Source organism: Alligator mississippiensis, chromosome 1, assembly GCF_030867095.1.
Source record: "Alligator mississippiensis isolate rAllMis1 chromosome 1, rAllMis1, whole genome shotgun sequence".
Taxonomy (NCBI): Eukaryota; Metazoa; Chordata; order Crocodylia; family Alligatoridae; genus Alligator; species Alligator mississippiensis.
Window position 1 is genome coordinate 32,004,651 of NC_081824.1, and position 27,919 is coordinate 32,032,569.

The 27,919-nt window shown below is 40.0% G+C and overlaps 1 protein-coding gene across 2 annotated transcripts in view; it reads left to right on the plus strand.

Moving 5' to 3' along the window:
- Positions 1-26,922, plus strand: part of KIDINS220 (kinase D interacting substrate 220) — a 128,214-nt gene extending 101,292 nt beyond the window's left edge. The window contains exons 25-29 of one of the 2 annotated variants that reach the window (XM_014597319.3): positions 2,905-3,015; positions 14,481-14,627; positions 20,526-20,624; positions 21,341-21,589; positions 24,403-26,922. In XM_014597319.3, the coding sequence (XP_014452805.1) occupies positions 2,905-3,015; positions 14,481-14,627; positions 20,526-20,624; positions 21,341-21,589; positions 24,403-25,671 (1,875 nt within the window). In that variant the 3' untranslated portion in view covers positions 25,672-26,922. The remainder of the gene's footprint in view (positions 1-2,904; positions 3,016-14,480; positions 14,628-20,525; positions 20,625-21,340; positions 21,590-24,402) is intronic. The other variant, XM_019492695.2, reaches the window with a different exon arrangement.
- The last annotated feature ends 997 nt before the right edge of the window (positions 26,923-27,919 follow it).

A 27,919-nucleotide genomic window follows, 5' to 3' on the forward strand; every position in this document is an offset into this window, starting at 1 on the left:
CAGACCCCAGGACAGTCATGCCTGCCTCAACTGAGACATCTTTTTACTACCAGAAGTTGTCCATATCATTTGAGATGGCTAGGTTATTTTAATGAAGGCTAAACCTTCAGCATTTCTCCATTCAAGAAATAAAATTATTCTGAAAATCTTTGAAGAATTGCTTCTGTTCCAATAAGGGAGTATCCTAGGAGTCATTTGGCAAATGGAATAGAATTTATTCAAGATACTTTTGTCAATTATCTACTAATAATTAGGAGCTTTAAGGCCCTCCCTTGCTCTTTGTCCTAAAGTGTTGGGGGGGGGGGGAATTAAAATGGTTTGGGAACAATTTTCTAGTATTTAACAAGAAGACTATTTTTCTCTGGATTAATTAATCCAATGAGAGAAATTAATCCAGTAAAAGAAGGCAGCTGAAAGTGAGGGGAGACTAATATTTTCAGTTTGAAACTGTTGTTACATATGATTGTAACATTAATGGCTGTACCAGCACATGACACGTGTCTTCCCACATTAGAAGTATATATGAATTCTCTACCATGTAAATGTAAGAGAGATTCCAGAGAGCAGGCCACTGAAGCAATGGAGTCATTTAAGGCTGTGTACAAATTTTCCACTCCTAGAAATAATTCTGGGAGAGGGACCAGTATAGGTGTTCAGCCTGCAAGCACCCTTTTCTCCCCTAGTCCTTGTGCCTTCCCACAAGGATGATCCTGGTCTGGGGAAAGCATGGGGAACAGTGGCTGCTCTACTCTTCCTATTTCCAGGGGGACTAGAGCCTAAAGGCAAAGCTCCTGCCTGCTCCTCACACCAGAGTCCCACATGTGAAGATCAGCCTATTTCTAGACTAGGATAAATTACCTTACTTGGTTTCTAGACGAGGGGAGTTGAGCAGACAGAGCAGTGCTGCAGGACCCCTGTCCATTTCTCACACTGGAGTCCTTGGTATGTGAAGAGCTGGTGGGGAACAGTTGGCTACCTCTCCTCTCCCTCCATTCCTGGTCTACAGGAGGGTCAGGAGCAGCTGCGCCCCCAGCATCTTCTTTGGAAGGCATGGAAGTCTTTCTCTATGACTTGACAACTCTTGGCCCCCAGAAGGAGTTGAGTGGCAGGAAGTGTACAAGTGTCCATTCTCCAAGGAGAAACTCTCCCAGGAGCAACTTCTACCCAGTTGGAATTGGATTCTTTTTCTCTTGGAACTGCCATTTTTGCTCCAGGAGAAACAGCATGAACATTTATATGCTTGTGGTTTCTACTAGAAGAATGGTGATGCTTCTGGTAGAAACATAATGCTTGTCTGTGGCCTAAGTTTTTTGCATAAATTATTCAGTCATCATTTCATTCATATTGAAATGCATGGAAGCGAGACTGTTTCATCTCATAGCGTTTCCTGAATATTTAGAAAAAAAATTCATCTTTAGTGATTGCACTGACGGGCAAAATGTTGGCAAATGTTATGCTGCCTGCCCCAAAAAGGTGATAATTGTGGTTTGCTGTACTCTGAATGTTATGTTATAAAACATGCAAAATCTTGTCATGTGCAGGTATACAGGCCAAATAGTATAGATCTGTATAAATATTGTGGTGTGGACAGGGAACATCTATGATAGGGTAAGTTCTTTTAAAAATATCTGCATGTAAAGTAAGACTTTATATATTGTATATGAAACAAAGGAAAAAGAACATTTGATGTCCAAGTCTACTTTTCTTGGAAACTAAAGGTAGATGGTTTTTAATCTGTTTAATTTGAACAAGTATTACTAATTCACATGATTAGAGAACTGAGAAGACAAGAACTGAAAGTAGTCATTTTAAAGATATGTCAGTGTGTAAAATATTTAAAATTGTGCTAAAACAACACATTAAATGTGCAGGCTTCACAATTACAATTATATTCACAGGTTAAAACAAATATCACCAGGTTAAAACAGTTTTTACCTGTCTTCTATATGACTATTTGTAGGATTCTGTATTTTACACATACCTAAATTGCTGTATCAGAATACCAGATTACTGAATAATACCAAACTGTACTTGAAAGAAAAAGAAAAAATGAAAAACACAACCATAAAATTAAGAATTGACATAATAATATCAATGCACTTAAACTCAAAAATAGCATCCCTAATGTCTAGTTCTGTAACTAAAATGAAAAAAAATTGATTGCAGTAGCATGTATTCAAAATTCTTCACATACACCATATATCTCATTTTATTTATAACTTGCTACTGAAGGTGATGAAGTTGTATACATTGTAGCAAGTTCTTAGTTGTAATTATGGGCTTAACAGCTGTGTAATGATTAAGGGCAAGGTAATTTTTTAATCCTTTTCCACCATCTTACAGAAATTGATATGTGATTTTAGTTGTTTATTTTTTTTACAAAAGCATTCAGCTACTTATCTTCCCCATTAAAAGCAGAGCAGGGTAGCACCTTAGAGACTAACTAGTTCAGAGAGGCACAAGAGTTTGTAGGCTGCTTCATTAGGCCTGCTTCATTAGATAGTATCAACAAAGCTAGCATCTGGCAAAGTCAGTTATTGCCTAAAAAAGTGTATGCCTCTATAAACCATTTAGTCTCCAAGGTGCCACCCTGCCCTGCATTCTGCTTGATTTGAGACTTGTGGCTAACTGCCTGCCTCTTTCCTCATTAAAGTCAATGCTAAAACTGCCATTGGCTTGAATGGAAGCAGAGTGAGGACAATTCTGAGGGATTTTGAAAAACAAACCCTGAAGCTTTTGCACGACCTCTGGTACATAAGTAGGGCTTTTAGCATTTACCATTTTTACTTTATTAAATTTGTTGTTAACTAGAGATTGTATTTTGTTGAAATAACTTTTTTTTTTTTATAATTACATTTGATTTGTGTAATTGTTTGTGCCTTTTTTGTTACGTTTTTTCCATAGCCATTCTTTGCCCCATATGTTTACATGCCAAGGTATTACCCTGGCAGTTCTCATCTCATCTCACGTCCACCACTAAAAACGAGTTTGTCCAGGGATCAGAACAATGGCCTAGTAAGTATTTTGAAGGATAACTTAACTACTAACCTAGATAAGTATAGTGAGTACTATTACATTGTTAACTATACTATAAACATTCAAACAGTATTTCATAAATAGCGTTAAGAAATTAAGCTACAGCCAATATGAAATTTTAAAATGTATTTTGTTTTTTACTTTTAACAAATATCTCATAGATGGGTAATTCTACTATAAAACCAGCAAGATTAATATACTATCTGATGGCACACAAGATTGGCAGGATGGTGTTTTAGTGAAAACAATCATTTTCTGGTACTGTAAATAACATGTGACTTAGTGGTATGGTGATATATATTGGCACCTGTTAATTATTGTAAATAAACATATATATGTATATGATTTATATATGAATTTTTATTTACTATATGCAGATAAACATCAAAGGCTAGGAGGCAAAAAGTCATGTTGTTGCACTTTTAAAATCAGAAAGCCAAAGAATAAGTTTTGCTTTTAATTAATAAATTATAAAAAAAATATTATTTTAATCTGAACTAAAACAAAATACATTTTATGATTATCATACAGTATACATCAGTAGTAATTATATGTGATTTCTAAATATATCATATAGATACATTTTAAACAAGAATATAGGCATGTTTTCCTAGAAGACTAAGCTAAAAAAGTTCCCTTTATAACGTATTTCATATTTTGCTGATATAAATTGGTGTTCAAAAAAGAATGAAGAACCTAGGCAGAATAAGAAAATAAAAGGCTCATTTGTCAATCACTTTAATTCTTGAATATTGATGCCCTTGGGCAAAGCTAGTAAGGGATTTTAAGTCTTTTTTTAATCACTTCAGAAAAACAAATGTTTCTGTTTAATGATATATTACTATTATACTCATTCTCCTTTGTTTATTTAATAATTTTGTTGAGACCTTAATAATTTTACCCAAAACGTAATATTTTGTTGTTGTTAGGATGTTATCAAGGAGGATGCCGATGAGGGGCTTTCTTCACCCACAGACCCCTCAATGGTAAATGAGTAGTCATGTGGTGTGGAAATTTAGCATCTCATTGCTTCTTCAGCAGTAATGAGTCTGCATTAATCATAACTGCAGTTCACTAACACTGCATCAGTGGCTTGGTGGGCAAGTAGTTAGAATAGTTGAACACTAATGTAGATTGTGAATGAATTTGAGAGCTAATATGTTACTTATAGAAACCTACCGTTTTATTTTCCCCTAGTCTCCTGCTGCCTGTCCCACTAGCTATGGAATATAGAGCCTGCAGCTGAGACTACAGTATTTTAGCTGGACAGAGTGTAGAACAGCAATTGGCATTTGTGACTTAGTTTTTAGCATCTGAGTAGCTGACTCCCACCCTTTTTCTGCTTTATTTAGATATCCCATCCTGCTCCTTATTTGTATATATTGTGGCATAAAGCTTCTGTAGCTAACATAGCTTAAGGCAATTTTATATGAAGATGATAACAGTGTATATAGATCATAGTCCTGTTCTAGAGACAGTATGCTAAGGTGTGTCATGCACCTCTAGCATTTATTTTATTACATCAGACCTACATCTTTGTATTAATATTTATGTGGTTATATTAACTTCTGACTGTGGAATTTTTAAGTCACTGCCAAGTCACAAAATGGAAGTTTTAAGTCACTCCCAAAGCAAAGATGTTAACATTGTTTTGCCCATTCTCTTAATACCTATAGCTTGTTGACTTCACTGCCTAGGTACGACTTTAAGCTTGTCCTTTATTTTAACCGGAAAAGGCTTGCCTAAAATATTATTCCCATTGTTGCGTAATAAAAAATGACAAGAACACCAGAATTTAGTTAAAGCAGTAGAAACCAAACCTGGATTAAAATAACAAATTAAGGATTTTATTGGAACTGGTTCTCATTCTTTAACTCGGGCTATTGTACCTACATTCTGCAGCACATGATAAAATATCATTGTGTTCTGAAACTTGTGATCAACAGTGCACAGTTAAAGGCATAGTAAAAATATGTATTCTGAGGCCACATACACACACATTTCTACTGAGAGAATCACAGTTCTGGTAAAAACTATATGGTTTCTCTTGGAACAGAAATGGCAATTCTGGGAGAAAAATAACACATCTCTAACCCAATAGCAGTCACTCCCACGAGATTCTATGCCTGTACACTTCCCTGTGGTTTGACTCTTCCTAAGGACCAGGAGGGAGTTGAGCAATGGGGAAATGCTCCTACACTTTCTTGAAAACAGTCATCCTGATTTGGGGGGTAGGGGGGGGGACAAGGGGAGGAACAGCAGCCTGATGTTCCCCTCTCATTCCTTACGCTGGAGACTGGGAGCAGGTGGGGACTTTGCTACTCATGCTCAAGAGCTGAGTGGAGCAGGAACCACAGTTTGTCCCCCACCCATGGGGCTTTTGCTTGATCAATTCTGTGGGGTGGGGGACATAGATACTGTGCCTCTGGTCTACAAACCTCTGGAGATTCCCCTGTCTTAAATTACTAAACTTGCTGACTTTCTGGTTGGAGTTTCTGTGGAAGGGAGCAGTATTATCCACAGTGTTTGTTTTCCATTAATGATGGAGGGGAAGGGAATTGTTTTTATGTATCCAGTGGTAGTACAGGATGGCAACTTCAAAAATATTAGTCTTAACAGAAGTGTTTGGGGTACTTCTGTGCCCATCATTTTGTGGATAACTATAGCTAATAATTTCATTCAACTACTTAGAGAGTACTTAATCCATGAATTATTGCCTCTGTATATGATAATAGCTTTTACGTATTCCTTAATACATGGATCTATGCATGCAAAGCAGTGCAGCCTACTAAAAATCCATATGAAATTTTTAATTAATACAAATTACTGTGACTGGTTAGAAGATCTAATTGGTGCCACAACACAAGGATGAAAGCTCAATCTTGATTTGAGACCAGCAGGGGACTAGAGGTGTTGTGGTTATTCAATTCTAGATAGCAGGGAGAGAAGTGCCTTTTGATTTGCATTTTAACAACCCTCTTTGGTTAATGCAAGAAGCTGTTATCCTCAGGAGGATTAATTTTTATATGGATCAAAATTGCTGTCAATTGGCAGAGCTCTTTGGGGAAGGTTGAACAATGTCTTCTCACACTTGACAGTAATGGAGTTGCATCATTCTCAGCAGAGATCACCAGTTTTAGAAGTCTCAGATTTTAATAAGAGCCAACTCTGATCTTTCTCACATCAGTATAAATCAAAGAGAGTTTATTCAAAATTAGTGAACCTACATGGATGTAAAAACGGTGTAAGATCAGCATTGGGACTAGTTTTTTTTTCCCCATTTTATTATGCAGTACTGGGTACATTCCAAGCAGTCAAAGCATAAAGTCGTATATGCATATCTGATAAATATATAATTTACACACACGTGTGTGCATACCACACATGCGTGCGTGCATACACACACACTGCATAACGCAGTATCAGTCCCAATTTTTGACTTGTTGTTTACATTGGTAATCTATTTATTGCTTAAGTGGTTAAATCACATAAATGCATAGCATTTTACTTCTACTTTAAACTTTGTAATGGAATTCTACTCTGATTACGTGCATAGGAACAGTGAAGAGGAAACAGCTCACAAACAACTGCTACGAGAAGTCTTGAGTATGAAGGGAACTGGTTTGCTTGGGTGCTCCTATTCCCTTCCTTTTCAAGATTTTATATTGGCTGAGATCTCATATTTCAGCTCATGGCCTAGATGGTTTTCTAGAGTAGACAGTAAATAAAGTTAAACTTCCCTACAGTCTTGATGCTAGTTCTCTGTAGCAAATTAACTAATTAAGAGCTGAATCCTTTACCAGTGAAATCAGTTGAAACTATGCGATCAGTAAGTGCAAAAGAGTCCTATAGAACATTACCCTTTTTTACTTTGGAGCCTCCAAGCTATCTTCGTCCCAAGAAAATTAATATCCTTTAACGATTCTAAAATCTGACTACGTAGGTAAGCAGTCAGTTGGAAATAAATAAAAAATAAACAAAACAGAAAATAAAATTGTATCCTGAAACAGATGCGACTTCTGCCCAATCTGAAGAATTTCCATCTGATTGCAATTTTAATAAGACCTGTTTCATAGCATGTACTAATACCCATCTAAAATCGATTACTGTTAGTAAAGATTATTTGTGATAAGTAAGGCAGTTTGAGCATTTATTGGGATGTAGCATGCCATGACGCAGTCATATTGTTTTGCATGTGTTTTCCATATTGTATTAAATTAAATACATTAACTGGAGGAACACAAATACAGTCCTGTGCATGTACTGTACATAAGCCCTGCATACACTTGAAAAATTTAAGTGTTTTCTTAAAGATCTAAAAATGAAAACAGATATATTATGGGAAGTTCTGCTCTGCTCTTCTCTTTTCTTTTGGCAGTTTTTAATGTAACGCTGACATACTTTGGATAACTGATTTAACCATATTTTTTTTTATCTATATTTTCAGTTCTCTTTTGCTTGCTTAGATATAAAAATGAAATTATTTGGTAAATGAAGCTTTAACCAAAATTTGAAATGGCAAAGAAATTTTAAGCTGAAAACCAGGATTTCTCATAGTAAATTTAATTAAGTCTTTTCTTCTATGTTAATGTATTAAACTCAGTAAGTTTTCTGTCTTTTTACAAGTTTATAAAGAACAGCTACTTGCAGAAAATGTTTTGAAATGCATTTAATATATGGTTATACAGTTGTAATGCATCACGCATAACTAACTTTAAATGTTACATTGCAGCATGAAAAATCTCAGTACAGCATCTTTGTATGATGAAGCTATTTTTATGTATTGATGAGACTTACATGAATGTCAGCTTATATTTTTTTGAAATACTTCTGATATTTTGCTTTAAGACTGTCTCTCTTCCTTCTGTTTTGTCCCTTTTTCAAAGCTGTGTAAATCTGGGTTAAACAAACAGAGACAGGTACTGCCACTTTCTGTGAATTGTTGCTCACTTATTTTATAGTCATTGCAGAAGCTATCATACTGGCACTTCATGCTGGGCTGTCTGTAAACTAATGCTCATTACTCTCCTTGAGGTTTGTTTTGACAAGCTACTTTTAGCTTTTGCATGGCAAATACTTTTCAGGCTAATGTTCTCTAAGCATCCTTAACAAAACCACTAAGGTGAAAAATCTGTCAGTTCAAGTACAGTTTTAATTCACTTACATGACAACAGTGTCCCTGAAGCAATTACATTACTTATTCTTTTGGCATTGCATTTTATAAAGAATGATGAGGATTAATGTGCATCTGCTTCATACAGTTCATACTTTAATAAAAATAAATATTTTAGCATTTTGTTTCTATGTAATTTTTGTATAGGAAAAATGTCTTTTCTAAATTAACTCCTAACGCATGTAGAAATAATAACTTGTTCTTGACTGTTAAAATATATTGGTGATTTAAAACAAAACTGCCTGTTAAACCCTAACACAGTTTTATATTTTATTGTTTAAAACCGAAAACTGTTTTGTTTTATTCATTTGGTATTCATATTGTGGTAAAGTACAAATCCTGTATGTGACTGGTTCACAATAGGTAAGCTGTTGAAACCCTCTTGTTGCAGCATCTACTTTAGCAGTCCCATACCATAGTCACTTTAACCGTGTTTTTCCTTCACAAAGACTGTTACAATGCGAGTTGACCAGTAAATTATGATTGTGGCTGTACTAACCTACTTTGTTCTTTTCAGCATCTCTTGTTTATTGAATTACAAAAATGTTGTTGTTGGTAAATGGCATGTAAGAAAGAAGATCCATTTGAAAAATGCAGCCAGATACGTTTTAAAAAGTTGTGAATGGTGGAATGACAGCATTGTTAAAAACACATAAAATTATTCAGAATGCTGTTATTTACCTTGACAGTTTTTATTACTTTTGGACATTTTAAAATTAAATCAAGGTAACAAGGTGGGCTTTAAGTGATTCTCTCAATGGGTATCCTAAGATGTTTTTAAGACAGACTTATATAGTAAGTAGAAGAAAAAGAAGGTTGAGTACATAGAAGTGATTTATGGAAGTTAAGTATGGAAAAATTAAGGATTTTCTAAGAAAGGAATACCAATATTTCAACAAATGCAAAATATTCTAGGTACTACACCATATGCCCACAACACCTTTTCTATATTTTCTTCTATCCTTTTCAAGAAGTATATTGTTGAGGAGGATATGAATATCAAAACAGAGCAGACCAGCAATCCATGTAACTAGGGATCAAGTAACTAGGGGTGCACTGATAAAGATTTTTTGGGCTGATGCCAACAGTCAATTATTAATGAGCCATATCAGCCGATACTGATCTGATTGCCAATCTGCAAGCCTGGCAGCTTGGAAAACAGTGTCTGGCTGGTAAATCTGTTGGGGTGGGGGGAAGGGATGTGGGGATGGAGGGTAGATCAAGGCCCCCATGACGAGGCTGGGGCTGGGGCAGGCACTGCCCAGGCAGGGCAGGGTGCTGGACAGCTGTGAACGGCTTGTTAGGGGGCCATGGGCAGGGTGGCTCCCGCTGCTGTGCACACCCCCGTGGGAGGCATGGGGGGCATGTGCCCCCTAGAGCTCTGCACAGGGTGTGGGCAGGTTGCTACTGCACTGGGTCAGGGGTGCCACCTGGCTCTTCCTGGAAGGGGGGTTGGGCCAGGGTTGCATTTGGGGCTGGTGGCAGTGGGGCTAGCCCCTCCGACGGTCCTCCCACCCTGAGCACAGCCCCGACCGAATGCCCCATCCCACAACAACAACCTGCCTTCATCCCATGCACAGAATGGTGGCAGCCTGCCCTCACCCCACGTATATGCCTCCCCCATGGGTGTGCATAGCAGTTAGGGCCTCACCCCCTCTCAGCACCCCCAGATGAGCCTCTCGCAGCTCTGTCCAGTGCCCCGCCCCACCCTGGCTGGGCAGCACCTGCCCGAGCCCCACTCCCTCCTTCACCATGGGGGCCTCGATCTGTGTCCCGTCCCCCCCTCCCCCCCAATCCCTTCCCCCCAACAGACTTACCAGCCAGACACTGCTTTCCAAGCTGCCAGGCTTGCAGATTGGCAATCAGATCAGTATCGGCTGATATGGCTCATTAATAATTGACTGTTGGCATCGGCCCAAAAAATCTTTATCAGTGCACCCCTAGTTACTTGATCCCCGCCTCTTCCTTCTCCCCTCAACAGACTTACCAGCCGAACTTTGCTCTCCAAGTTTGCCAGGCTGGCTACGTGCATGGTGCAGCTGTGCCCAAGCATATGACATTTATCAGCGACATTATCAGCCAAAAAATGCCTATTTCTGATAACGTCAATTTTCCTTTTATTGGTGTCGATACAATATGGACTGATGTATCGGTGCACCTCTACATGTAACCTTCCTCCATCATCATATGGATAGGAGTTGAAAAACCCCTCAATATGAAGTTTCTTCCTAATATTAAACATGCCCTGGAGTGTATGAGGATTTATTCCCTTCTAAAGGTAAAATTATTATACTTTTTAGGATGATATTGGTGTTTTCTTATCCGTTTCTTCTCTTCAGTCTTTTAAGTTATATTACCACTTAAGGAACAAACACCACTGAGAGTGAAGTAATTAAATAGAAACATTGGAGAGAACCCCTATATTTTCTTATATGTATGGCACTGTGTCCCCAGGCTTTGGAGGAGTGTAGTTCTTTTGTAATTTCCCAACGGGAGTTCAGTTTGAGCTATGTGCAGTTCAGGAGTTCTGCAGTGCTAAAACCTAAATTCCATGTATTAGAGCTTGGGAGGTCAGGTAGATGTAAAGTTAATAGGATAGCACTCTGCAGGATATCTGAAATAACTAGACTTACAGGGATGTGCTCTACCCGTTTTGTTCTTCAGATACGTGTCTCATCCTGCTTGCTTTATGTTCGCATGCATGCTCCCTCACTTGTCCTCCCTCTCTCTTGCTTGCTCTCTCTCTCTCTCCATACCCTCTCACCCCCATCCTAAGCAGAGTTCATAGATTCCAGTCCAGTGCAGCTGAGTTTTACAGAAGTTAAGCCAAAGAAGGTTCCTACATCAGCAAAATATGAGAGCTTTGCAGGCATTTATCTTTAGTTCTATGGAGCTTCGGAGGAAGCTCCAAAGGGCTGAACCCTCTTTTTAACTAACAGATTACCTATGATTATCCAAAGGTTTTGGATAGTCTCTAAGGCCTCAGGATTAACTTTCCATGTGTGTTGGGTCATAATGTCAAAAACAGAAAATCATTTTATAGGAAAGGTAAGGACAAAAATCCTTTCAGGATTATGTAAGAACTATGACCTGCTCTGAAATTCTAAATTATATGGGTTGTTGTCTGCTGTTCTTTTGTTTATAGTAAGCTACAAAGAAAGAAATTCAGTAGTCTCATTATATTGAACTGATGACTGTACTCAATCATGCTTCATCCAGTATTTGCATATAGCCAAGCGGATTTAACGTAGATATATGGTTAAGCTACAGTTATCTATTTCTGCATGCCAGCCAAAGTACAATCATAACCCTAACTTTTAATTGCATTGATTATCCAAAATATGAACATTCAGAATTATTCAATGACCTTATTTATATTTCATCACTGAAGTTGTGCTATATAATATTTACTTTTAAATTGCACTTTTAATTCTACTTGCAAGAGAGTGTGGTCAGTAAAGTTCTTTGTATTTTCTCAATTTACCTGATATTTTTACATTGTTTTATTAGCTTTTTAGAACAAGTTACAATATTTTGAAATCCTTTTTCCATTCAGTATGCAGAAATAAATTTGATGTTGAATTTTTTTATGGGAAAGAAGAATAAATAAATATGTTCATTTGTTTGTGTGTCATGAATTTCTTGTTTTCTTGAGTTGGCCACAAGTTTGGCTGCAGTTATTCTGAATCTTGTGGCCAAACACAATGGGGTCTTCCCCTGAAGTTCAGCAGAGTTTCCATGTAAATGCTGTGCTGGCAAAACATTTTTGTCTTTTGAGCTCAAAAAGACTAAACTCCAAACTGACCTACCTCCAGTGGCAAAACACCAGCACAGACGCAAGTAATTATTTCTTTTAGTTCTCTTCTTATACTTATTTTCTGCTTGTTATTTAGCATAAGTACTGGAAAAGGACTCTTACCAGTTGCTGGGTTTTTGGTTGTAGCCGTGTTGGTCTAAGGACCTAGGCAGGCAAGTTTCTTTGATTAGGTGTGATATCTTTTATTAGACCCACTGAGTAGTTGGAAAAGAAGTTCTTAGCAAGAACTCAGAGAGCCTTGCCTGCTCTTTTACCAGTATAACTTGTATTTCCATAAGGAAGGTTTGCCTCATAGTTATACTGGGGTATAGTGTAGATCAGGCACTTCAGTATTTGTATCATAGAAATATATAGAAAAATAGGGTGCAAGGGAACTCAGAAGGCCATCTAGTTCATCTCCCTGTTTGAGGTAGATCATTCCTGAACATGGTTGTTCCTCTGCTTTACCTGTGACAAGTTAGGGTGCCATAACTTGTATTTGTATAACAGGGTTGCTGGCATAGTTTTAATAATAGGTTAGACAAGGATTTGCATGAGATGGTTTGGATAGGGAGCATCCTGCGTCAGGCAAGGGGTTCAACTAGATCACCTCCAAGGGTTCAGCCCAACCCTACTTTTCTTTGATTCTAAACCATGCCAACCAAGTGTTTAATTATTTATTTATTCACTTTGGATGCCAGCCTTCCCAGTAAGGCTTAGGGCAGTTTACAATAAAAGAAACACAATACTTAAACTGGAGAACAACAAAACTCGTTTAACCTGCTCTTCAAAATTTCCAAGAATGGAAGCCTCTCGGTACCTGTTTCTGGGCTTAACTGCCCTTAGAGTGAGAAAGTTCTTCCTAATATCTACCCCAAATTTCCTTTGCTGCAATTTAAGGCTGTTGCTCCTTGTCCATTTATGTAAAATGACTGTCACAATCTGATCAGTCCCAGAATTCCAGGGAATATTCTAGACCTTGATGGGCAGAATCCTGTTGATTTCAGTGAAGATCTGAACAGCAGAAGAGGGGAAATAAGGGACATTTGGAGGCCTTTATATCTTGTTAGCTGATGCAGCAGCTTTGGTCACCTTTTGTTGTTGTTGTCTACAGGTGGAAGAGGTGGTTGATAGCTATCTTTGTTCTATTTGCCATCTCAATATATTTAAAAATGAAGATTATCTGAGTCAATCACTTTCCAAAAATATATACGTATTGTCAAGGGAAATAGAGTGAGGGGGATATAGGAGTGCAGCCAGAGGTCTTTTTATGGGGAAAGGCAAGGGGAAGAGTATATTGAGCCCCTGGCATGGGAAAAATGGGAGCCTCAGAACCCATTATAAGGAGGAGAGACCAAGAAATAATGTTAACAGGGAGGACACACAGAGCTCCAGCCCTGATGTGGAGGAGCTCTTACCAGTATGGGAAACAGAAGCAGACAATGTCCTTTGTACAGGGTGCGGGGTGAGGAGTACGGTCTTTGGTAGCAGATTGATTTAGGGGATTTGTGGGGATTCCCTGGAATGGAAGAGGATAGAAAGATAGGAATCATAGAGTTTATGGGAAGAGCAAAAGAACCTCACATACAGAACAATGAAAGGGTAAGTATTAGTCTAAATAAAAAATGAATCCTAGTGATTGGCATTGTCAAGTAGTGAGTACTTTTCATAGAGATTTCCTAAAACGTGTAATTTAAGTGATACTCTCCAGGTTGCCTTGCATTAGTTAATAATTAGAAGTGTCTAAAACTTGAGGTGTGGTAGATGCTCAGATACCTAGCTGCTGGATGTGACATAGGAATCTAGGCAGACTGTTTACTTTAAATATCTATAATGGGATACAGAAATAATCAATATGTAGATTTTTCAGAGGAGAAAATAAACATCAGTTAGTTGTGTTTTTAATGGTTTGGTTGCTTCCTTTGTTTTGTAGTTGTAATCTTATGTATTCAAGCACAGACTCTTCTTTGTCCCACCTGAGGCTGAGTACTACTATGAGAGTCTTCATCACATCAAGGAAGTACCTTATAAATTTGGGACTGGATAGGCTTTTGATATGTGGGAATATAACCTTGATTCTGGACTTCTGTCTTCCCAAACTGACCTTTGTTTCCCTTCACCCTGCTTAAGACACATGCCTGTAGCCAGGAAGAATGAGAATTTTATAATGTTACGTGCATTTTAATATGTTAATTGATTGTTTTTAATTCATGTGTTAAATCTGTGCTTTTTCCCCCTAATATAAACGAGATCTGAGTCATGTCTCATTTAATGTAAACTAATATTTCCCAAGATTATATTTAGATAATTTGGCACTTACCAGATGTGCTGTGGTATTCTTGCGTTTCAGCTTCATCTTTAAAAAGGCATGTTGTTGACCATGATTTGATTTGCTTCAGTGCATAATATTAAACTCCAGGCATATTGACTGTTTAATCATTTTGTAAATGTACTTTTTTTTCCCACTTTGCTTAGGGCTCAGGAGCCATCACAGGATCAGCCACAGGAGGATCACATGCATCTTTGAGCTCTATGACAGTGGAAAGCATATGTGAAAAGCTGAAGCAGATAGAAGGTCTGGACCAGAATATGCTCTCTCAGTACTGTGCAACGATAAAAAAGGTGATCCGTTATATTTCATTCATCTTCATCATAACACTGAAGTACAAACATGCTTATGTGGAAGATATTTAACTGACAACTTGTATGACAAATCTACTAATATTGAATATTAGAATATTTCTGTTCACTTATGCTCAAAAGTAATGTCACTTTTTAAATACAAGCTTACATTACATAGGGAAAATGTATTTTTAAAACTAGCCTAAGTAACCTAGACCAGTAAAGGAAAAATTGGATGTTTAGAGCTGCAGCTGATATTTTGTTTCTTTACCAACTTCTTAGCAGAGGATTATTCTGAATTCATAATTGATACAGCTATTTCTAATGCCTACCACAAACACCTTTGGGTAGATCTTAAAGAAAGTGATGGGTTAAACAGTGAACAACAGGTAAGTTGGTATCTGGGCAAGAGAGGGAGAGTAAAAGTGCAGAAGGCCTGGAAGAGATTGTAAAATTTTTGCCAGTGCAGTCAGAGTGTACTGAGGGACTTAAGTAGTCTGTCATTGCTTCTTTAAGATGGGTGGGCAAAATACGGCCTGCGGGCTTCATCCGGCCCACCAAGCACTTCCCTCCAGCTGGTGGAACCCCTTCAAAGCCCATGTAATGGTGGCTGCCTCTCTAAAAGCCTCCGGTGGCACTAGCCACCGGCTGCAGCACCTCAGGCTGTTTTCTTGGGTTCTGGTTGTGAGGCAACCAACCCTGACCTCAGCCTGACCCAGCTGGCCTCGTCCCACCCCGGCTCAGGCCACGTTTGCAGCTTGAGAGGGGTGGTGGGGAGCTGGGCCAGAGCCTGTGGCACTGGTGAGAGGAAACAGTCTGGGCCGGGTTCTGCTTTGCTGCAGAGGACTGGAAAGGGCCTGCCCTACAGGTAAGCCCAGAAAAGTGGCTGCTAGGCAGGCTTTTCCTATGCTGTGAGGCTCAGGCTGTGTAGGGTTGGGCTGGGCCAGCACTGGGGAGGGGAAGCAGCAGCTGGGCTGCAGCTCTGGCCCAATCAGCGCCAGGGAGGAGAGGTGGCGGCGGAGCTGTGTGCTGCTTGAGACAGGACGAGCCCAGCTGGAGCGGCAGGGGCTCAGCTGCACTTTCCCCCTGCCTGCACTTGTCAGTCCCAAGCAGCTCACAGCCACGCCGCCACTTCTGCTGGCCAGTGCACACCCAGCTGGGCCCATCCAATCCGGAGCAGCATGTGGCTGAAACCAGCTTTCCACATGCTGCTGGGGACATGAGGAGCCCGGCTGGATCTGCACCGGCCAGCAGAAGTGGTGGTGGAGCCATGTGCTGCTTGGGACTGACCGGCATAGGCAGGGGGAAAGTGCAGCTGGGTCTCTGCCGCTCTGGCTGGGCTCGTCCCATCCCAAGAGGCATACAGCTCCTCCACTGCTTCTGCTGGCCGGTGCAAACTCGGCCGGGCTCCTCCCATCCCCAGCAGTATGTGAGAAGCTGGCTTCAGCTGCATGCTCCTGGGGATGGGAGGAGCCCGGCTGGGTCTGCACCGACCAGGAAAGGCGGCATTCAGCTGAAATTGGCTTCTCACATGTTGCTGGGGATGAGACGAGCCTGGCCGTGTCCGCATCGGCCAGCAGAAGCAGCGGCGGAGCCATGTGCCGCTCGGGACTGACTGGTGCAGGCTGGGGGAAAGTGCAGCTGAGCCCCTGCTGCTCCGGCCGGGCTCATCCCATCCTGAGCAGCACACAGCTCTGCCGCCGCTTCTGCTGGCTGCTGCAGACCTGGCCAGGCTCCCATCCCCAGCAGCACATGAGGAGCCAACTTCAGCTGCATGCCACCTTTCCTGGTTGATGCAGACCCGGACGGGTCTGTCCCATTTGTGCTGCTGGGGACGGGACGAGCCTGACTGGGTCGGCACTGGCCAGCAGAAGCAGCGGCGGAGCTGCCTTCTTTTGGGACCAGCTGGCACAGGTAGGGGCAAAGTTCCAGGACAGGTCTGATGCCCCTGAAACCCCACTGCTGGGGCAAGGTGTTAGAGGGGTCACAACCCCTTGCTACCTGGTAAGTTGTGCAAGGGGGGGGACTTCTGGTGGCAAAGGTCAGGGTATGGGGCTTCCGGTGGCAAAAGTCAGGGCTCAGGGGGCAGGACTTCTGGTCCCAAAAAGTTTTTACAGTTTTACGAGCACTCGTGGTGCTCTGGTGTGGTGCCAGAGGACTGGAAAAGGGCCAACGTGGTCCCCATTTTCAAAAAAGGGAGGAAGGAGGACCAAGGAAGCTATAGGCCAGTCAGTCTTACCTCGATCCTGGGGAAGCTTTTTGAGAGAACTATCCTGGCACATGTCTGCGAGGGGCCAGCAGGGGAGGTTATGCTTAGGGGCAACCAACATGGGTTCATTAGAGGCAGGTCCTGTCAGACCATCCTGATGGCCAGGTCACAAAATCCTTGGACCAGTGGACGTAGTCTTTCTGGACTTTAGGAAGGCCTTCAACACTGTCTCTCCCCCCATTCTCATTAAAAAACTAGGGGACTGTGGCGTCGACACCTACACAGTCAAATGGGTCACTAACTGGCTGGAGGGCCGCACCCAGAGACTGGTGGTGGACGGGTCATTTTCGACCTGCAGGGATGCGGGCAGTGGGGTTCTGCAGGGCTCAGTCCTCGGACCCGCACTGTCCAACATCTTCATCAGTGACTTGGACGAGGGGGTAAAAAGCACCCTGTTCAAATTCTCAGACGACACTAAGATGTGGGGGGAAATGGGTACACTAGAAGGGAGGAATAGGCTGCAGTCGGACCTAGACAGGTTACAGGGGTGGGCGAATGAGAACAGGATAGGTTTCAACACTGACAAGTGCAAGGTGCTGCACCTGGGGAGGAAGAACCAGCAGCATACCTACAGGCTGGGGAACTCCCTTCTCATCAGTGCAGAGGCAGAAAAGGAACTTGGAGTCATTATTTGTGCCAAAATGAACGTGGGCCGACAGTGTGGGGACGCGGTCAGGAAGGCCAACCACACCCTGTCATGCATCCACAGATGCATCTCAAGCAGGTCCAAGGAGGTGATCCTCCCCCTCTATGCAACACTGGTCAGGCCGCAGTTGGAGTACTGCATCCAGTTCTGGGCGCCGCACTTCAGGAGGGATGTGGACAACATGATCCAGAGGAGGGCCACCCGCATGATCAGGGGGCAGCGGGGCAGGCCCTACGAGGAGAGGCTAAGGGACTTGAACCTGTTCAGCCTCCACAAGAGAAGTCTGACAGGGGATCTAGTGGCCTATTACAGACTAGTCAGAGGGGACCAGCAGGCATTGGGGGAGTCCCTGTTCCCCCGAGCACTACCAGGAGTGACTAGAAATAATTGTCACAAGCTGGCAGAGGGTAGATTCAGACTAGAAATCAGGAGGTGCTACTTCACTGTCAGGGCGGCTAGGATCTGGAACCAACTTCCAAGCGAAGTGGTGCTGCCTCCTACCCTGGGTGTCTTTAAGAGGAGGTTAGATGAACACCTCGCCGGGGTCGTTTGACCCCAGTACTTTTTCCTGCCATGGCAGGGGGCTGAACTTGATGATCTGCTCAGGTCCCTTCCAACCCTACCAACTATGAAACATTATGAGCTTAGAGGTTCATAGCTTGTATGTAGTGGGTCTTTGGTTGCATGCATATGCAAGCCTGTGCCTAACTACTGGTATATACATGCCCTACCTTCCTCTCCATGGACTGCCACCTTGATGAGGTAGAGAGGTTTGCATGTACTAATGACCCTAAAAGCAACAGTGTCGGGAATCTTGTATTCCTGGTAGGGTCACCCATGGTGGTAAGGTCAAAGGTGAAGTATCAGATGAAGAATAATCTGACAAAACACAAAGACCTCAATGGTGGAGCAGGCGGATGCTGAAGGCATACATCTCAAAGGATGCAAAGGTGGATGAAGGCTGCAGTGGAAGAATAACCCCAGTTGTCTTGGATCTCCTTGCCACTGGACATGGGTTTCTCCTCCGCCAAAATTCACGCAGCTGCCAATGCACAGCAGCCTCCTCACGAAAAACAAGCACAGGCTTCTCCTGCTGGTCCAGCATCTACTAGAAAAGCAATACCAATACCCAAAGTCTACGAAGTCATGCAGCGATGGACAAGTGGTGACAGGGATAGACAAAGTAATTTCAGGGAGTCCCTAGTCATGGATCCATACACAGGCTGTGGTCGTAAGATGGTTGTTTCACCCTCAGTGTATGGGATAGGAGGGTGGGTGATTTGGCAGCTGCAGTTGTGACTGAGCAGTCCTCTCTGCTCATCACACATGTGGGAGGGCTAGAAAAGGTGCCCCAAACATGTCCCACTTTACCTTTCCTGACTGGATAGCAGCTTCCAGGGGGATCCCTCAAATTGGGGTCAAAACACAAAAATGTTCTTTGCATCCTGAAATATATGAATAGCCATCACCGGACTCATCTTCAACCCTTTACTTGACCCATGGGAGTGATCATCCTCAAGCGTGCGGGATTGACAACAGTGATGACATGTCCTGGGGGAGAGTACTAATTTAGGAAAATTAACTTCTTAAACTGCCGTGTGTGTGAGTTAGAGTACGTGATAGAAGCTCAATCTCAAAAGGTGTTCTTTGTCCCCAGATAGGGTGATTACTGGGTTTTTTGGGTTTTTTTTAGTCATGGTAGAGAAATGCTGTGGGGAAAAATAGAAATGAGGATTTTTGCAGATAAATAGAAAAAGATCCCGGTTTTCTTCCTTCCACAGCCCACTCCTCTGTGTTTCATCATAACACCTGCAAATAGTTATGATGAAATCTGTCACTTACCTGTTGTTGTGAAGCTGAGGCCAGCTCTGTTCTGACATAGAAAAATCAAAAATTTCTAAGTCCTGCAAGTCATGTCCCTACATAACTATAAAGAATTTTTTTTAAAGGATAAAATGCCTTTTTATCCAAATAGGAGGCACATTATTTACTCATAGGTATGTAATTTGTTCTTTCTGGATTAGCTTTACAGTCTATAACATGTTCAATTTTGTTCTGTAGTTACAGTAGTATTTATAAATTCAATTTTCTTTTTTTCTTTCTTGTGCTCCACCTATTCTCTTACTACCTGTTCTTTATCAGCCCTACATTTTCCCCTCATGTCACATCTTTTTTTTTCTGGTATTGCCCACTCCCACTGCCCAACTTTGGGTTGCCCACTCCATTCAAACATCTATATATAGAGAAAATCTTTGTGGCCGCTGATAGACATGGGGGAAAAAATGACGCTTTACTGGAAGAGGGGTTGTGTTAATTTGACGTGGCTCAATGTCTGTATCAGCTATTAGATAAATCAGCTATTAGATGTATGCACCAAAAAGCCCTGCTGAAGTGTGTGATCTATACAGATGTTAGGTGAGCTGGGTCAAATTGATGCAGCTCCTTTTCTGGGCACATGTTGCGCTGGGCACATGTTGCGCTAGGCACAGGGACACACCAAGCTGAAAATAAAGTGCCATATTTTTTTTCCCTTCGTCTGTCAGCAGCCTGTTTGGTGAGCAGTTCCAGAACTGCTCCAGATCTCAAAGTTGGATAAGATTTGATTTTAAAAAATTCCCTCAGGCATATTTTTTGTTTTTGTTTTGTACCTTGGATATTCAAGAACAGACTTTACTAGTTCCTTGAAGTGACATGAGTTTTCTTTTGGTGGTGATAGTTTGTTGCCACTCCAGCTCTTCTTTACCTAGCTAGATCATAAAATTTAGATTTGACCAGGAATTTGCCATTGTTGTTTAAAAGAAATATAAAATTTAAAAAGCTATTTAAAGATTACTTAAATATGCTTCAGGTTAAATATTAGAACTAAAAAAAGCCTTATAAGAGTTTCTGATGACTTCTCAAAAGTGTTTAATTTTGTTATGACATATTTACAATGTTGTTAAGGGTTAAATACTTGTTACATAGTATTACTTGTTTTATTTAGGCAAACATAAATGGTCGTGTCTTGGCTCAGTGTAACACTGAAGAACTAAAACGGGAGATGAACATGAATTTTGGTGACTGGCACCTTTTCAAAAGCATGGTAAGACAAAATTTTCATTTTCTGTGGTTTTCTATAACACCACGAATCTGATTCTTGTTTAGAAGTTCGTTTGCTTTTTTCTGGAAGTCTTCATCTATCTTTTTTCTTTTTTGTACTGTAAATCTGATTTAATTTTAATCATACAAGTATTTGTCATTCATTGCCATGCCTTTTTTTTTTAAGTAAGCAAACTATTGAGCATTGTAAGCATTTGACTTTCACTGTATCTGATACTACCATTAACCCGTGCATGTAAAACACAAATATCTTTTCCTGTAGTTTGATAAATATGTATTATCAAGGGGAGGGAGAAACAAGTATCAAGGGGAGTTGTGTTCTCTGCAGTAATGTCTGTGTATTTTATGATTCTCTACTTTCAATTTGTTTAAAGTGGTTAAATGTGGTGGGGTTTTTTTATTCCAAAACTTGTAACTAGTACTTTCCGTTAGAGGAACTGATAATTGAAAGTTAGTGGTATGGTAAAGCGTACAGTAATTACTATTAAGAATGATTTTTCAGTAGAGACAAGTGCAGTTGTTCCATAAACAGATCTTTCTCAAGTAGCCCTTTGCCTTATTCACAACCCTGGGCACATATGTGGCTTAAAAATTGCAAGCTACTTTTCCCTGGTGGGTGGGTATATGAGCGTATTTGAGTAAGTGCTGCCACTGTTATCTTGCTGTACTGATGGCTGTACTGATCTTTTACATTTTAAGGTACTGGAAATGAGAAATTCGGAAAATCAGGCTATTCATGAAGATTCTCGTGGAGGAAGTGAACATGTTACCAATGTGATTCCTCATAATGAGCTTGCTCGTCGTTCAGGGCATAACAGTGAATTGCCTCACACTGAGCTTACAGGTCTTTCTGGTCAAGCTCCCTATGCTCTCAACTTCAGCTTTGAAGAACTGAACACAATTGGTCTGGATGAAGCTCCTCCTCGACACAGTAACTTAAGTTGGCAGGTATTGACTGAAGAGATGTATTTTGTTTATTGGATGTGCAGTATATTACTTTGCTTGATAACAGGGCAGGTCACAAATTTGTCCTCACAATACAGGAGCCATCTCAGCTCCTAATCTTCTTAAGACCATTATTTGGAGTGTGGAAGGAAGACCATCAAATATACTATCTCCACTCTTTCAACCACCTTGGTCTTTCACTCCTTTAAGCTACTCACCCACTCTGATAATCCTCTTCTGGGTAAGGAATATTGCTCATCCTTCATGAGGTAATGCCCTGCTAGATCTTGGTTAAAATTGTTAATCATACTATTCAAACCGTATGTATGGTAAATATTTTAGCAGCAAGCATCACTTAAACTTGGTAGATTGTTTGTTTATTTATTAAATAGAGCGCATAAAACATGATAACGACTAATGCCAGAGTTCTGTTCCAGCAAATATCCAGCAGTACACTCTGGAGTTGGGATTGCTCTGTTAACTACGCTGATTCTCTTACTAACATTGTTTGGTTTTAGCTTGTAACTTTTAAGAGAGTGATTGTCAACTGGGGTGCCATGAGATCCTTTCAAGGATGCCATAGAGTTTCACGCAATGTTAGCTCTCTTAAGTGTGCAAACATGATTCACAAGATAAACCTAGTGGCTGTCTATAGACATGCTCATTCGTACTGTAATTAGAACATGTCGGAACAAACTTGATTGATCAAGTCTGTTCCATGTTCTAATTAGAACGCTCCAGCATTGTCTCACTGTCACAGGCCCCTCCCCCTGGTATTTCAGTCAAGTGAGATTTAGTTAAAGTACCCTTGGGACCTTTTTGAAATTGGGGGGGGGAGAAGGGGGCGGGGGAGGGGTGCCGGATGTAATACATGTGATGGTGAGCTGTTTTAATTAGAGCAGCTGTCCAGGAAAAGCTCCAGTTAAAATTCCCTTCCCTCCCATTCTCCCTCCTCCAAGCACGCACATATACAGCCAGCGATTTCAGGTAGGAATCCATAGTAGTAAATATTTTGACCTGTTGTGGTCTGTATGGTTATTTTCAATAGAAGAGTTACTCTGTTATTTTTCTACACTCCAAAAGAAATGAAAACTAAGAGGTAGCATTTTCCAAGGAATGCCTTGGGTTTATTGAGGGGTATCTTGAATCTGGAAAGGTTGAGAACCACTGTTTTAAGATTACACCAGAATCTTTGGAAAAAGTATTCGTTAAAAGGGGATTGTTTGGATGGTTTCTGTGAGCACAGTCCATAAAAGAGTAAATACTTCGATCAAGTTTTTCAAAACTTTTATTCTCAGTGCCTCAATCTTTGCCCAACTTGAGATATAGCTAGCCTTCTAGACTATAACATGTTAAGTTTGTGACTAAAATTTGATACTCAAACTATTTCCTGGCCAAATTGTTAATATTTACACTTAAATGTAAACAAAAGGGTTTCAGACATAGCTAAAAAAAATTCGTATTTATACTTTGGGTAAAATCCTGGATTCATATTTTTGTAACTAAATATCAGCTTGTCCTTTTCAATCCCAAGATGGTAAAGCTAGTTATTTTTAGTGTGCATTTTTATTATGTGCTGTGCAAGTACAAGAACAAGGGAAACAGTTTTTGCAAGACAAGTGTAAAAAAAAAAAAAAAAAAAAAAAAGACTTTCGTCTTGAATGGTCACAACTTTAGAACTACAATAGTAAGAGGTAAATTAGCTCAGAATTAGTAGTAGTTGGTTGATTTTTCTCTTAGGTAGCATTGGAAGCATCATTCAGAGGATTTATATCAAGTTTGCATAAGTAAAGAAACAAAATACAGTTTATTTTCTAAAGGGGTGAAAACAGTTTTGGAAATGGATGTCCAAAATACTTATTGATGTGAAACTCTCTACTGAATAAAGCATACATGCATAAATACATAAGTACGTGCATTGAAGTATTGCATTATGGATACTGAAGTATTCTAGTAGTCATAAAATATAGAGCACTTGTTGTAGGTACCATATTCATAATTAATCTTATTTGGCTATTTCACAGACATCTAGTGAATAGAAGGGAATCCATATTGTAAAATATATCCCAGAATAAAAACTAAACCACAGGATCTTTGTAGTAGTGCAAAGGGGATACAACCGTAGCCTGCAGGTGAGACTTCCTAGTGGTCTTGTACATGATTGCTCGCTGAAGGGTACATGAACAGCTTTTGAGGAGAAATGGAGCAGATACAGAAAAATAGGCAAGAGAGGAGGAACAAAAGAGGACAAAGAAGAGGGCAAGTGAGAGAAAAAGGAAGAGAGAAGGAACAAAGAGGAGAGGTGAGGGACAGAAGATTCTTAGTCCAAGTTAGATTTTCTGCTAAATTCCATGAAAATTTTGGCAGCATATGCCCAGCACCAATGCTTTTAGATTGTTTAGTCAAAAAATGAGATGAAATATTGTTAATGAAAATAATAGCTAAGTTTTGTGTGTAGGAGAAGAGCCAGCTTTCCAAGGATAATTCTGGCAATTACAGTAAAAGTAAACTTTTAAATCTATTTGATAAAGTACAGATTTTGTATATCCATGTACTTTTGCAGTTAAACAGAAATGACAATGTTTTTGCCAAATTGATGAAAATGCCTAACTGCAGTTATAACTGTATTGGGCATATCTATATATTGTTTGAGCGGGTATTGAGACCTTACAATTGATGATGCATGACGGACAAAAGTTTAATACATGCACATACTCATTGCTTTCAATTATATTATGTTAAAATCATCTGTAAACACTCAGGATAATAAATTAGTTTTGCTTTATTTAACTTGATCTTTTCCCTTCCTTTTTCAGTCACAAACTCGCAGAACTCCCAGTCTCTCAAGTCTCAATTCTCAAGATTCCAGTATTGAAATCTCAAAGCTTACTGATAAGGTGCAAGCAGAATATAGAGATGCGTATAGAGAATATATTGCTCAAATGTCCCAACTAGAAGGGGGTGCAAGTTCCACTACTGTAAGTGGCAGGTCCTCCCCACATAGTACAACAGCTTTCTATATGGGGCAGAGTACATCAGGAGGCTCCCTCCATTCCGGTATTGAACAAGAAAAAGGAAAAGATGGTGAACAGAAACAAGATGATGGAAGAAAGTCCTTTCTGCTGAAGAGAAATGATGTAGATTACAGTACTTCAGGTGTTTCCACTAATGATGCATCTCCTTTGGATCCTATCACTGAGGAAGATGAAAAATCTGATCAGTCAGGTTCCAAGCTTCTCCCAGGAAAGAAATCTTCAGAAAGAACAAGCATTTTCCAGGCAGCAGATATAAAACTAAAGGGAGTTACTTTGCGCTATCAGAAACTTCCAAGTGATGAAGATGAGTCTGGAACTGAAGAGTCAGATAATACTCCACTTCTCAAGGAAGGTAAGGACAAGAAAATGGATGGAAAAATGGACAAACAGCCAAAATCTCCAGAACATGGATCTGAGCCTATCAGAACCTTCATCAAAGCAAAGGAGTATTTGACAGATGCTCTTCTAGATAAAAAAGATTCTTCTGACTCTGGTGTGAGATCCAGTGAAAGTTCTCCAAATCACTCCCTTCATAATGAAGGAGCAGATGATTCTCAGCTTGAAAAGGCAAATCTCATTGAACTAGAAGATGATAGCCACAGTGGAAAGAGAGGGATTCCACACAGCCTGAGTGGTCTTCAAGATCCAGCTGTAGTACGCATGTCTATTTGCTCAGAAGATAAGAAAAGCCCTTCAGAGAGCAGCTTAATAGCAAGCAGTCCTGAAGAGAATTGGCCTGCTTGCCAGAAAGTCTATAATTTAAACAGAACCCCTAGTACCGTCACTCTAAATAATAACAGTGCTCCAGCTAATAGAGGTAATCAAAATTTTGAAGAAACCGAAGGTATCAGGGAGTCCCCTCAAATTATCCTGCGGCCTGGCACAAGTTCTAACTCAACTGTTGTTCAGAATGAGAACCTGAAGAGTGTGGCTCACAAGCGAAGTCAGCGTTCAAGTTATACCAGGCTATCAAAAGATGCATCAGAACTCCACACTGTTACTGCCTCAGATGCTGCAGGCTTTGGAGAGGAAAGAGAGAGCATTCTGTAAAAGGAACTGATCAGTTCAGAGCAGTGCATGCTTGTGTTTAAATAATTTTCTTGAGATCCTTAGTTTGTCAGTTCATAGTCATGGTAGATACTGCATATTTTTAGGTAGCCTTCCCTAACATCTAATTTTTTTCCAGGCATTTTCATGAATAGAAAAAATAATGGCATTAAACAATAAATATTTTACCCCCCCCCTCCCCCAGCTGCCTTAATATTCCCTTCCCCAAACAAAATCAGTGCTTATCCTTTACTTCGCTTATTGCTTGGAAGTCATGTTCCTTGCTAAAGAAGTATGTAGCAAAAGCATATTTTTGGGATTAAGTCTACAATGAATATTTCTTATAAAAATGAAAGGTAGACTTTAAATATATGTTCCAGTATACAAAGATCATATTTGATTATCCCACCTAATAGCTCTAATTACATCAGACACAATTTTGATTAACTTTATACTATGTGGTATTATCTGAATTTAGAAAATCAGAAGTCACAACACTGAAATTCCTCGTGTCCTTTGTAACTCAGAATGTCATACTTTAACTATTCAGTTTATCTAGCATAAAAAATGTTGGTGTTTATGTATTTATACATATAGAATTAGCTAACTGCACATCTCATCACGTCAATTTGGTCTATGGTTACTATTGTCTTTGCAGGTTTTATTTGTGTGGTGTGCTGATAGGCTTAGTAGAGGACATTATCTGAATGTAGTATTAGAACTGACAGATATTTTGATTGTAATGTCCTCTCACTGATTGAGTACTCTATTATAGGTACATAATTTCACAATCATTGCACTAAATAGTTTTAACAATCGTGTTACTCTAATTGTAAAGACAAAGTTTGAATGTGAAGTCTGAATTTATGAAGTATGTGTTGTTTTGCATGACCTTTCTCTAATATATTGTTTTCCATCTGGTTATGGAAAGAAAATAAGTAATTAGTGTTTTCCATTTTAAAAGTGATATTTAATTATCAGGTCTCAGTCATAATAGTGTACCAGCTTCTTTATACTGGAAATATAGTATTTGATAATCTCTGTTGTCAGCTAAATAATGTATCTGTCTTTGTAGCAAATACTTAATGCTGTTAAACAAAATTTGCATGATATTGGAAATGGCTGTTCAATCAGTATTCCAGTAGTATAGAAGGAATAAATAAATTTGCATGTTAGTTTTTGTGCCTGCATTTGTTCACTGTAGTGATTTTGTTTCTGCAGTTGACAATAAATAGTGTGAGGTTGGTTAAAGCATTTTTATGGGTTTATTTATGAGTCTTTTTAAGTGAAGTAATTTTTATTCATACATCCTAAATAAACATCAAGGTGACAGTATATCTTTGATGCGTAGATTACCTTAAGGAAGATTAGCCATATTATAAATTTGTTTCACTGTACTCCAAAGCCATTATCATGCTTTTCATGAGTCAGGTTTTGTCAGAAGTTTTTTACAGCTTTGTTTTAGTTCCATGGCATCTCCAAACAGATTTATCCAGCTGGAGGGTATGGTCATGGTCTTAGTTATCTGTATCAAGAGAATGTATTTCTGTGCCAGAGACATCAGATATAATAGGCAAGCTCTATCTAGTTTCTTTAAGTTTTTGTTCCTTGAATATTCCCAGTACTTATCCCAAATCCTTTGAGGAATTTATACCATTGGATTATTCTAAATTTGTACATAAAACAATTTCAGCTGAATTGTTGTTTATCCCAAAATTTTACTATATTTTTGGAATTGCTTGTTCCCATATTTTTTGTGATGTCTGTTCTCATCAGCATGAAAAATATTTCTCTTACTGCAGAATTTACAGAACATAAATATAGTACCATATTTACTTTTTGTGGATTTTTTTCTGCGTTCCTCTTCTGTTGTTTCTTTTACCATTCATCACTCTCTGTGTTCTGTAACTGTAACAGGAGCGACATCAGGGTCGCCGTGCTATCCCCTGTCGCCTCCTTTACTGTGCCAAGCTTCTGACTCATGCTCTCCTATTCTCGCCCGCCACGACTTTGTTTGTATATGTGTTTTTATAGGGAGGCTACCTTTCTTCTACTTGGCCACAGTTCTTCTGCTTTGGGTGTTCTGTATATCCAAGCCTTGTGGGCTGCGCGTGGCTCCTTCCACCCCAATACCACGCCCCAAGCCTCGCAGATGGAAAAGACGATGTTCTGTCTGGTTCTACACCCCCTCTGGCACTCGGGCCCTTCGTGGCCCTGTCTCTCTCCACACCTCTCTCTGGGGCCTTCTCTG